Consider the following 12,522-nt stretch of genomic DNA (forward strand, 5'->3'; position numbering starts at 1 on the left):
ATAGGATAATATCCATGCGCCTAGAGGGAAGACCAGTTGATACCACTATTATTCAAATTTACGTACCAATCACTAAAGCCAGTGAGGATGAGATAGAAGAATTCTACCAACTTCTTCAGTGTGAAAGAACATAATACATGAAGAAAGCAAAACATCATTAAGTAGACAAGAAAGAAGGAAAAGATCAAAATGGATGTCAGAAGAAACACTGACACTTGCTCTCCAGCATAGAAATGTTAAAGGAAATGGAAGAAATGAGGAGGCACAAGAGCTGAACAGAAAATTTCAAAGAGGACTTAAAATACTTACTGATGAAGATCAAAGAGCACACACAGCCTTTAGTATGGATTGCATCTCAATGTCAAGAAAACAAAATTCACAAAATTCCTCACCACTGGACCAATAAACATCTTTCTTATCAATGGAGAAAAGATTAAAGTTTTGGTCAAGGACGTCATTCTTCTTGAATCAACTATCAACACTCACAAAAGCAGCAGTCAAGAAATCAAACGATGTATTGCATTAGGCAAATCTGCTGCACAAGACTTTTTTAAAGTGTTGAAGAGCAAAGATGGCAGCTTGAGGACTAAGATGCACCTGACCCAAGCCTTGGTATTTTCAATAACCTCCTAATTATGCAAAAGCTGGACAGTGACTAAGGACGACCATAGAAGAATTGATCCATTTAAGTTATGGTGTTGGAGTAGAATACTGAAAGTGCCACGGACTGCCAAAAGAACAAACAGATCCATGTTGGAAGAAGTGCAGCCGAATGTTCCTTTGAGGCCAGGGTGGTCAAACTTTGTCTCTCATACTTTGGACACGGGGACCAGTCGCTGAAGAAGGATATCATGTTTGGTAAGGTGGAGGGTCAGAGAAAGGGAGAAAGACCCTTACTGAGATGAATTGGGAAAGTGGACACATCAATGGGGTCAAGCATGGCAACAATAGTGAGGTTGGCCTAGGACTGGGCAGTGTTTTGTTCTGTTGTGCACAGGGGCGCTATGAGTTGGTACCGACCTAACAATTACAACAACATACATATACGTGCATCTACACACATACGCGCGCACACACATGCACACACACATCACACACATATATGTATATGTGTGTGTGCATGAATGGAGTCCTGGTGTGGCGCTGTGGGATAATGCACCAGATTGCAAAGCCGTTTGAACTGCAAGGTCGGCGGTTCAAGCTCACCAGTCACTCCTCGGAAACCCTACACAGGGTCGCTATGGGTCAGAATCAGCTCAACGGCACTTAACAACAACAACAACATATATAGACATATACATATATACACACATGCACATGTGCACGCACACAAACATATATGTGTGTATATGTGAGTCTGTGTATACATATATAGACATGTGTGTGCACACGAGCACATGTGTGTATAGATGTTCGTGTGTGTGTATATATATATGTTTATACACACACATTTATATAGGAGCTCTAGTAGCATAGTGATTACAAGTCAGACTACTAATTTCAAGGTCAGCAGTTCGAAACTACCAGCTGTTCTGTGGAAGAAAGATGAAGTTTCTGTTCCTGTAAAGATTTACAGCCTTGGAAACTCTATGGAGAGTCACTGTGGAGTTGGAACTAACTCCACAGCACATAACCACAACATCAAATCACACACAGTACTTCTGCTGAAGCGTTGTAAGAGAAGCACTGGTTCAAAACGTTGGCAGCTCAAACCCACCAGCTGCTCCTTGAAAACCCTATACAGGGTCGCTATGAATAAATGGCACTTAACAACAACAATCATAAACAAGTAGTATTTATTTTAGGAATGCAGGGTTGGAATAAATGGGAATACTTTTAGTATGATAAAGAAAATATACTTAAAATGTACAGCAAGTACCATAAGCAACAGTCAAATACCGAACACTTTTCGCTTTGAGTTTAGAAACTAGAAGCAAAGAAATAGAAATAAAAATTACATTAATACTACCATAAAAATACCCTAGTTAAAAATTTTAAAAGCACACCAAACCTTATTAAAGAAACTTATGAAATGTTGCTGAGAGAATTTAAATCCCTGAATAAATAAGGTTTAGAAGATTCAATATTGAGATGTCAGTTCAACCTAAATTAGTCTAGAGTTTCAATGTAATTCCTAAGAAAATCCCAACACGTTTTGTCAATGTGGACAAGCTGATTTCTATGAAACGTAGATCTCAGAATGGCCAAGAGTAGTTAGTTTTAAATTTTAAAAAATTTTGGAACCTTTCAGTCTAGGAGCAGAGGCCCTGGGACCATCAATGGAGAAGACTGGAGAGCGGGACCCCACCCAGAGAAGCAGTGAGGCCTGAGATGAAGACAGAGAAGACAATGTGAAGAGATGGAGTGCCTGGGGAGTTGAAACCCAGAGAGGGAAAGGGGCTGGTTGCTGAGGATCTTGGGGGGGGCGGGGGACGACATGCAAGGTATACCCTTTCGTTGGGGGATGATGCATGGACGGGATGGTAACTAAGGCAATGAAACAATATAGGATAAAATGAATGTAAAACTAATGTTCCCCCCATATAAACTATCACTCAATACACAATAAAACATTAGAAAAAAAAACTTTGGAAACTCAAACAAAGAAATATCAACATTATTAGGAGCTGTAGTAATTAAAATACTGAGAAACTGGTGTACAGACAGAGAAACAGATCAACTAAAGAGAAGAGAACCCTGCCCCAGAGGGCATTCATATTTAGCAATTACCTAATTTACTACAAAAATGACATTGTAATCTAGACACAAAGGGAAACTCTTTTTAATAAATGGTGCTAATCTTCATTGTTAAGTGCTGTCTAGTCGGTTCCGACTTCATAGTGACCCTGCATAGGGTTTCCAAGGAGCAGCTGGTGGGTTTGAACTTCCGACTTGTGGTTTAGCAGTCCAGTGCTGATCCATAGCACCACACCATAAGTCTAATAAATCTTTATTAGATACTCATAACGATAAAAATGAATTACAAATTGATACCGACCCCTCATACCTATATTTAGAAGAATACAGGACAATATTTTCTCAAGTGACCAAAACTACTAATCTAAATAAAAAATGGATAAATTAGTTTTCACCGTGTTTTTCATAGATGTAATAAACTTTATTCCTCAAAGACCCATTACAAGCATGAAAAGGGGAGGCAGAGTTGGAAAAGATATTCTCAATGGATATGCCTGGAAAAACGTCGTATCTATTCGACATCAAGAACTCCTAAACAACAGTAAGACAGATAACTCAATTTGACTGAAGGACAAGGGTGATAAACAAACAGTCAACAAGCATATGAAAGGCATCCAAAATCACTATTCATTAGAGATATGCAAATTAAAACCACAAGGAGCTCACAATTAAAACCAGACCAGAAAAACTATTATTAAAAACTGAAAGTAGCAAATGCTGATAAGGATGTGGAGCATCTGGAACTCTCATATATTGCTGGTAAAAGTGTAATCAGTACATCACTTTGGAAAACAATTTGGCAGTGTCTTCTAAAGCTAAACATACACAATACCTTATAACCCAGCAGTTCTACTCTATAAATATACACATGCAAGAGACAGATTCAAAAATTCATGGAAAACTCTTATCAAAAGATAACAGAATTTTTCCAAGAACTTTTTGCAAGTCCCTCATGTGTGTTTTCATACATAAGATTTTGTGTGTATACATGTACGTATAGTACGTATACATTACAGCCCATTTAACTCTACTGGGGAGAGGTAATTCTCCTCTGCCCCACAGGGTCATGGTAAGTCATATTAGACTTGACAGCAAGTTATTCATCAACAGAAATGAATAAGAAAACTGTGGTCTATTCATAAAATGAATGTTGTTGTTGTTGTTGTGAAGTGCCATCAAGTCAATTCCGACCCACAGCGACCCTGTATAGGGTTTACAAAAGCAGCTGGTGAGCTTGAACCACCAATCTTGCAGTTCAAACAGCTCTGCAGTCTGGCACATTAACCCACAGGGGAAAAAAAAGAACAATCAATATGGATGAACTTCCCAGATAATACTGAGGAAAGAAAAGATTAACTACTGTGAATACTTCCAACATATGATCCTCAAACAGCAGAAAAAACTAGTCTAAATGAGAAAAATCAGAATGTTTACTATTAGGATGTGGAAAATACTATTTTATTCTGAATGACAGACTACCTGGGTATATATAAAAAATTTATGTATAATTCTTTTCACCAAAAATCTGTATACTTTATGGTATGTACACTAAAACGTAATACAAACTGTCAAGTATATTTGAAATGTGATCAAAGTTAAAATAAATTACCTAGCTATTAAATAGTCCACTTTCAATTTGAGCACCTTCTGCAGAATATTGGAGTCTTGGATGAGATACCGAAGAGCTCGCAGCCCTGCTGCTCGTACTTCTTTAGCTTCATTTAATAAAGCTAACCGCAAACTGTATGAAAAGAAACAGAAAGACATTCTGATGCCAGAATTTCAAATACAAATAAAAATTTAACACCAAATTCAATTCTTTCTCAGAAAAAATATGCAAAACTTCTACTCATGCAATGCAAAGTTGATGTAACTGCATTTTACATATATAAAAAATGTTCATTCTAAGCCACAGAAAGTCACCAGTGTTAATTTTTAACCTTTGCCTCCTCAGTAAGGTATTGCCAGTTAAGAAAACATTGAATTTACTTACTTTCTGTAGTTTATTTTATATAAACAATCAAGATTAAGTTCTCAAGATACATACATTTGTGTCTACCATCTATTTGCCTTAGTATGTCTACCTGCTTCCACCCTCACAAAGAATTATAAATCTAAACCAATAAATACTTTACAACAGCAGGCACAGACATTTATATCAATTTTAGTCCCTCAGAATACCTAAAAGATGGTACTGCAACTTGAATGCATGGGCAAATAAACACACTTCCTCTTGGATTTATTCTCTAGATATAATTTTACAGGCTACTCTAGTTTGGGAGAATATTAGAGGAACCATTAGTCTAAGAATTTAATGTAGAGTTTAAATTACAAGACCACGTATTTTCAACATTAGTTTTGGTTCTTCCCATTTGATAATTATAAACTATTACTGAAATGTACATGGTATCAAATAAAACTACTAAAAATTATGAACTTTTCTAATGTTTAAATGGTTTCTACAAAACCAAATAAAAAGTGCGCGTGTTTACTTCTACTTTAAAATTAGTTAAATCTCAGAAGGGGAATAAAAGTGGATTGAAGCACACTTACCAAATTATGATATCCTCATAGTTAAAACCCAATTTTTCTTCACTGTGGCCAATATCACAAAGAAGCTGACAGAAAAACAAGACAAGTATATGTATATGCACCTTGTATTTTTGTCTACTTACATAAATTTTCAGAGGCTTGGTGGCACAGTGGGTTAAGCATTGGACTGCTAACCAAAGGTCAGAGATTCAAACCCACCGGCTACTCCTCAGAAGACAGTTAAGGTAGTCTGCTTCTACAATATCTGTATTTAATGCTACTCCTACATGGGCACTGTAAGGCAGAATCATCTCCATGGCACTAGGTATATATTATACTCATACTATTAGATTAGAAAATAAGGTATCATTTTTAAAGAATAAAATTTTACAGATGTATTGCTACCATTCAAATTTGCAGTTTTCTATCTATCGTTTTAAGGCTCTCTGGTAGCATAGTGGTTACAAATCCGGCTGCTAACCTCAAGGTTGGCAGTTCAAAACTACCAGCCATTCTGCAGGAGAAAAGACGAGGCCTTCTGCTCCCGTAAAGATTTATAGTCTCGGAAACCCTGTGTAGGGTCGCTATGAGTCAGAACCAACTCCACGGTACTTAACAACAACAACATCTATCATTTTACCTTTTTCTACCAGTTTTCTGCCAATTATAATTTTAACTCTCCTTTCTTGTCTCCTTTCAGATTACCTGATAATGTTTTATTTTTCCAATTTCAAGTCAATAATTTCACTGCTTTAAAATTATGCCTTTAGTAGTTACTTTAATGATTTTATATGTATTCCTGACTTATTAAAATCCAACAAAGTTTTTAATACATCCTCAATAATACTAAAATCTTAGAAAATACATTTTATTTTCCCTCTGGTAGCGTAGTTGTTACGAATCGGGCTGCAAACCGCAAGGTCAGCAGTTCGAAACTACCAGCTGTTCCACGGGAGAAAGATGAGGCGTTCTGCTGCCGGAAAGAGATACAGCCTTGAAAATCCTGTGCAGGGTCGCTATGAGTCAAAACCGACTCCACAGCACATAACAACAACAGCTCCTGTTTGACTTTATTGTTTAGGACTTGCTGGTACTAAGCTTTGTTTTGTTTTACCATCAATATTGAGTATCACTTTGCATTTACTCATTTTCTTATCCTTTCCATTATTCCTTTTTCATTTCATTTTGGTGGTTCCTTTATAAAATCCTCTTTCTTCTACATGAAGAAGTTAGCTTTTCTTTGTTATTGCTGCTACCTTGTTTGTTGATGTTTTTGTGTTTACTTTCAATCAAGGCTTGCTAGTACAATATTCTCTTGGCTTTTGTCTAGAAAGTTCTTCATTTTCATTTCAGAAGGATGCTATTGCTGGATGCAGAAGTCTACGTAATTGTGATATTTGCTTCTAACAGTTTCAAGACGACTTTCCATTGCTTCTGTTGAGAAGTCACATTTCAATCTTACTGTTATTACCTTCGAAGGGTTCAGAGACATGTCTTTTTCTCTGTTCTTTTTAAGATATTCTCTGTGTGTTGTTTTCAGTGATCTTACAATGAAATGTGTCCAGGTGTAATTTTCTTAGTATCTATCCTGCTTAGGGAAAACAGAATTTCGAACCTCTGGGTTGATATTTTTTTTCATCAGTTTTAGAACCACAATATCAATAATGGTTCAAATCCATAAGCTGCTCTCCACAAACTCTATATAGGGTCTCTATGAGTCAGAATAGATTCAACAGCACTTAACAACATCTCTTGAAAATTGCTTCTGCCCAATTCTCTATCTTCTAACTTTTTTGTCAATTCAATTATTTATGTATCCTATCTTTCCATGGCGGTAGTAGTGTACCTTAGAGTCGGTTCTGACTCACAGTGACCTGCATAGGCTTTCTAAGGCTGTAAATCTTTACAGGAACAGAGAAAGCCTCATCTTTCTTCCATGGAATGGCTGGTAGTTTCAAACCATTAACCTTGAGGTTGGCAGTCGGACTCCTAAGCACTGCTAATTCAATTATTTGTGTATCATATCTTTCCATGGGTACCACAAATCTCTGAATCTTTTAAGTTGTGCTTTTTCATTCACTTTTATCTCAGTCCTTCAATTGTATACTTTTTATCGACCTATCTGATGAGCTTTTCAGGAGCCCTGGTAGCATAGTGAGTTACGTGTTGGGTTGATAACAACTACGTCTACAGTTTGAATACAACAGCTGCTGCCAGGAGAAAGGTGAGGTTTTCTGCGTCTGTACAGATTTATAGGCTTGGAAACCCTATACAGGGTCGCTATGAGTTGGAACCAACTCTACAGCACACAACCACCACCACCATCACTACCAATGAGTTTTAAATTTTTAGTTATTGTATTTCTAACATATGAAAGTTATCATTTAATTTGTAGGCATTCTTATTTTTATTCATCTGTTTTCTACTTACAGCTCTATTTTCTTGAACATATTAATCAGAACTATTTTGTGTTTGTTGCTATTATCCATTTTTTCTTTTGTTCTAATTCTGCCTTGTTGTGGCCTTGTGATCCTGGTGTGGCATTGTGGGTTAATGCGCCAGACTGCAAAGGCGTTTGAACTGCAAAGTCAGCAGTTCAAGCTCACCAGCTGCTCCTCGGAAACTCTATACAGGGTTCACTGTGGGTCAGAACTGACTCAGTGGCACTTAACAACAACAACAAATCTCTGTGTGAAAACTTGCAGAAATTCCGGATGATGAAAACAGCATATAGCCGGCAACGCTGTGAATGACCTGCTGTTGGCTCCTTAATAAAAGCCCAAAGATACTGCAAAAGCCAAAAGCGTGTATGCTCTAAATGTAAATCAGCTTACATTTATGAACTCGGAAACTCTATCATGAAGTTCAAAACTATATTATTATCTGTAATACTTTCTACTGCAATTGCTTCCATAAGATCACTCTCTGTCACGTTAGATTATAAAGTGCTTTAAATGATAGAATGTGGCTCACTTATATTTGTTGTTGTGACATGCTGTCAAGTAATTTCTGACTCAGAGCAATCCGAATAGGCTGTTCAAGGAGCAGCTGTTGAGTTTGAACCACCAACCATGCAGTTAGCAGTGTAGTGCTTTCCTACAGAGCAGTACCAAGTCCTGGTGTGGCACTGTGGGTTAATGCCCTGGACTGCAAAGTTGTTCTGAACCACAAGGTTGGGGTTCAAGCTCACCAGCCGCTCCTCAGATACCCTCTACAGGGTCACTATAAGTTGGAAGCAACTTGACAGCACTAAACAACAACACATTTTGCTTCACAACAAAGTATGATTGTAAATCCCTCCATGGACCCAGGATTAAACTCTATCCTCTTTAATGCCTATATTCTTCCATGTCTCCTGCTACCTTCATCTTTCCTCTGCCATCCTCCTTTCCTGTTATATATTCTCTCTCCTCTAGTCAGTGAATAATTTTAATTCAACCCCCAGTCATCACAGAATGATTATTTTATCAAAAAAACCTATTCTTAACTTTTGACAACATTGGTCTCATACAATATTTTTCCTTTTATGATGGACTAATTTGACTCAGGGTATCTTGCAGATTCGTCCATGTTGTGAGATGTTTTGCAGATTCATTGTTATTTTTCAACACTGGATAGTATTCCATTGTGTATTATGTACCAAAGTTTGTTTAACCATTGTTGTGTTGTTAGGCATTGAGACTGTCTCAAGCTTGTGTCTCATACACAGCATATTAAAGAATCTGGTTTTCTTATCCATTCTGTTAGTGTCTCTTGACTGGTACATTTAATTCATTTACACTCAGTGTAAATATTGATAGGTATGAACTGATTGCTGTTATTTTGCTGTTTTTTTGTGGTGCTTCTGGTTTTCCTACATAAATTTCTGCACTGAGTTCACTCTATTTGTGGGTTTCATTTTCATTTCTATGTGTCAATGTTTACTAAATCTTTCTGAATTTTCTCTTTTTTATTTTGATGTGACGGTGTACTAATATTCTTTGATGATACCCTGAATTTATTAACTTGTTCCCCATTTAAAACAGTCTTTTATAAAGTGGATAGAGAGAAATACTTGTTAACTGATGATACATGGAGGAGATTATAATCAATGTAATGAAACAGAGTGTATGATTTGTTGAATGTAAAACTGATGATATGCCCTGTAATCTTTCACTCAATCCAAAATAAAAACCTTAAATTAAAACAACAACAACAAAAAAACCTGTCTTTTATCTTGAAATCTACTTGACTTCCTCACCATTTGGAGGTTCTGTATCTACATTATTACCTCTTTTTGCTTTACAGCTAACTACATTATAAACAGGTATCTCTGGCTCCCTATTACCAGTCTTGTAGGTTTGTTTTACATTAAATATTTCTGTATCAGGATTGAGTTCTGGGTAGTGTTATCATGGATCTTAATCTGAGGTTGCTGTCTACTGTTCTTGGTTCTCAGTCCATAGAACACCCTTTAGTATTTTTTGTAAAGTAGTATGGCATTACAAAATCCTTTCATTTCAGTTTATCAGGAAATGTCTTAATCTCACCATTGTATTTGAGGGATAGCTTTGCTGGGTATATGATTATCGGTTAACAATTTTTTCTCTCCAAGTTTTGCATATGTCATCCCACTGCCTTCTTGCCTGCATGGTTTCTGCTGAGAATAGTCTTACTGGTTCTCCTTTGTAGGTAACTTTTCGTTTTACTTGAGTTGCTCTCAGGAGTCTTTCCCTGTCTTTGGTTTTGGAAAGTTTGATTATGATAGGTCTTAGTGATTTTCTTTTGGGATCTATTCTGTTTGTGGTTCATTTAATTTTTTGTATGCTTATCTTCTCGTCTTTCATGATGTTAAGGAAGTGTTTATCCTAACAACTAATATAGACAATTTTCTCTGCTCTCTATTGCCTTTTCTTGTTCTAGAATTCCAATCACTTATAAACTATTCCTCTTTATGGTGCCCACACAACTCTTAGGTTTTCTTTGACTTTTTTTTTTATATATATACTATCCGTTTCTGAAATCTTAGTATTAATCTTCTAGAATTCTAATTGCAGATTTTCCATTGTTTCAAAATTTGCATTCATTTTGTCTGTTTGTTCTTGTAGTGTTTTCTGAATTCTTCTAAAGTTTTCTCTTGTTCTCATTGCTTTCCTCAATCTTTCTGTCAATCCTCTGAAGGTACCTAAATATCTTTGTTTCTTTTTTTTTTTTTTTTCAGTTAGCTCCTTTACCTTTTCTTTCTCAGAAACATTTTCTGTTTCTGTATCTTGGTCTTTTGTTTGAGTCACTCTCTCATTTCTTTGTGTGAGCTAAAATTGTTGTCTCTGGGACATTGTGTCATGTTTGCATTTAATTGACTGTTATATACTGATGTGTTCTAATGCGCTCACCAACTGTCTACTTTGAGTGCAGTTAGAAAGCATGCACACCATTTACCATTCATGCATCTCAGTTTCAGGGGGTTTTGGCTGCTGTTGATCAGGTGGTAGAGGAGTTAAGTGTTGGCTCTTTCCCAGTGGGTAAAAATGCAGAGGGTCCGGTTGCCAGCTGGGCTGTATGAATGTGGTTGCTTTCTTGTCAGAAAGAAAAGAGGAGAAGCCCCCCCAACACACACACAAGAAAACAAAATTAACAAACATGCAACCAAAAAGAAAAAGATAAATAATAAAGGAGAAAAAAGAAAAACAGGCAGCAAACAGAAAAAAACAATATAAGAACTAAAGAGAGAAAAAAGAGGGACAGGCAAATAATGCCATCAAAGAGAAAATTAGGAAGTGAGGGATAGCCACTTAGAAAAACCAGGGAAAGGGAAAATGAAAGGACAAAGAGTAGAGAGTAGTAAAGAAAGATAAAAAGGGAAAAAATGAGAAAACAGAAGAAAATAAGGAAAAAACGAAAGCAGAGATAGAAAGGATACAATTTAAAGGAATGCAAAGAGAAACAAAACAAAAACAATGAAACGATAAAAGGGGCTCAAAAAATAGTGCAGCTGTTGGACCGAGAGAGGAGAAAATTCTGTGGGGCTCCTGCCAGCCAAGGAGCTCACAAGGTGGGTGCAGAATGGATAGGAAAGTGCAAGTCTCTGGCACGAGATGGAATGTGTATAGGTCTAGGTGTTATGTTTTCTATGTTTAGGGATGTAGTTTGTGGAGGCCCTTGATGGACCTGGTTCCAGTGTCTGTTAGGACCACAGGGCAGTAGGGGATAGGGTGGCTGGTTATGAGCTTTTCTGCTACACTAATGCTGATCTAAGGAGCTCTGGTAGCATAGTGGTTATGAATTGGTCATCAGTTCGAAACTACCAGCTGTTTCAGCTCCCATAAAGATTTACAGCCTCAGGAACCTTTACAGGGTCACTGTGAGTTGGAACTGACTCCACAGCACATAACCACCAATGCTGATCTGGTGGTTCTGCAATTTCTGTGGGTCTGGAATCGAGCCCACCTGAATTTCAAGCAGCACAACCAGCCACCACTTCAAGCTGGCATGTTTTCCAACCAATGAGCTCTGAAATCCCAGAGATCAGGGTCTGCACGGGGATGGATGAGGGTGGGAGTTGGCCACATAGCTGGTCACCAAGGAAATGTGGGGAAAAGAAGGAATTGAATCTTTTCCATTGCCTCCATGAATCTGCTCTGCCAGGCCACCTTCTATCACCAAAGCTGCTCACAAAAGTTCAAGATGGTCACGCCATGTCTGGCCAGCCATTCACCAGTTAGTCTCCTTCTTTCATCAGCCCTGCTCAACTTCTATCAGGAAGCGCTCAATCCACCTCTCTAACCTTCCCTCTGAAGTTCAGGATTCCAGAATTTTCACTTGTATGTTTCATTTGGTCTCTTGTCTTTGTTGTGAGTGCGTCTACTGTGTAGTCCATCTGTCTAGTCCAGAACCTTGCCACAAGTCTCCACTATATACTGCTTTAATCTATGCTTCAGTTTTAACATTTTGCTTTAAAATTACATAAAAGTTTCTCAAATTATATCTGGGGTCTAACCGAAATGAATTAAAAAGAGCATCAATCATTTAATGAACATCAAAGACTCTTTAAAGTGCTATAGCTCAACAACTATTCTTCCTCAGTATGAATTTATAAGCATCTTAACCACACAGAATAAACCTACTAAAGGGTTTATCACATCTGCCTTTGTGAAAGGGCTGGATCCTAAGAATATATTTCAGAAAACACAATATTATATTTTAAAAGACTAATGAAATAAAAGTCATTGTACCAAAAGGAAATGGTTAATGTTCAACCATTTCAAGAGATACCATATGAACAAGAGCCAATGATACTCAGAGAGGAAGTCCAAA

At 37.2% G+C, this 12,522-nt stretch overlaps 1 protein-coding gene across 1 annotated transcript in view; it reads right to left on the reverse strand.

The window, feature by feature from the left end:
• The window catches only part of LOC102814549 (rapamycin-insensitive companion of mTOR-like), a 40,646-nt gene that overhangs the window by 10,375 nt on the left and 17,749 nt on the right, over window positions 1-12,522 (reverse strand). Inside the window, exons 3-4 of the mRNA XM_006874682.1 lie at window positions 5,251-5,315; window positions 4,307-4,438 (exon numbers count right to left, since the gene is read on the reverse strand). Of these exons, the coding sequence (XP_006874744.1) occupies window positions 4,307-4,438; window positions 5,251-5,315 (197 nt within the window). The remainder of the gene's footprint in view (window positions 1-4,306; window positions 4,439-5,250; window positions 5,316-12,522) is intronic.

Source organism: Chrysochloris asiatica, unplaced genomic scaffold, assembly GCF_000296735.1.
Source record: "Chrysochloris asiatica unplaced genomic scaffold, ChrAsi1.0 scaffold00293, whole genome shotgun sequence".
Taxonomy (NCBI): domain Eukaryota; kingdom Metazoa; phylum Chordata; class Mammalia; order Afrosoricida; family Chrysochloridae; genus Chrysochloris; species Chrysochloris asiatica.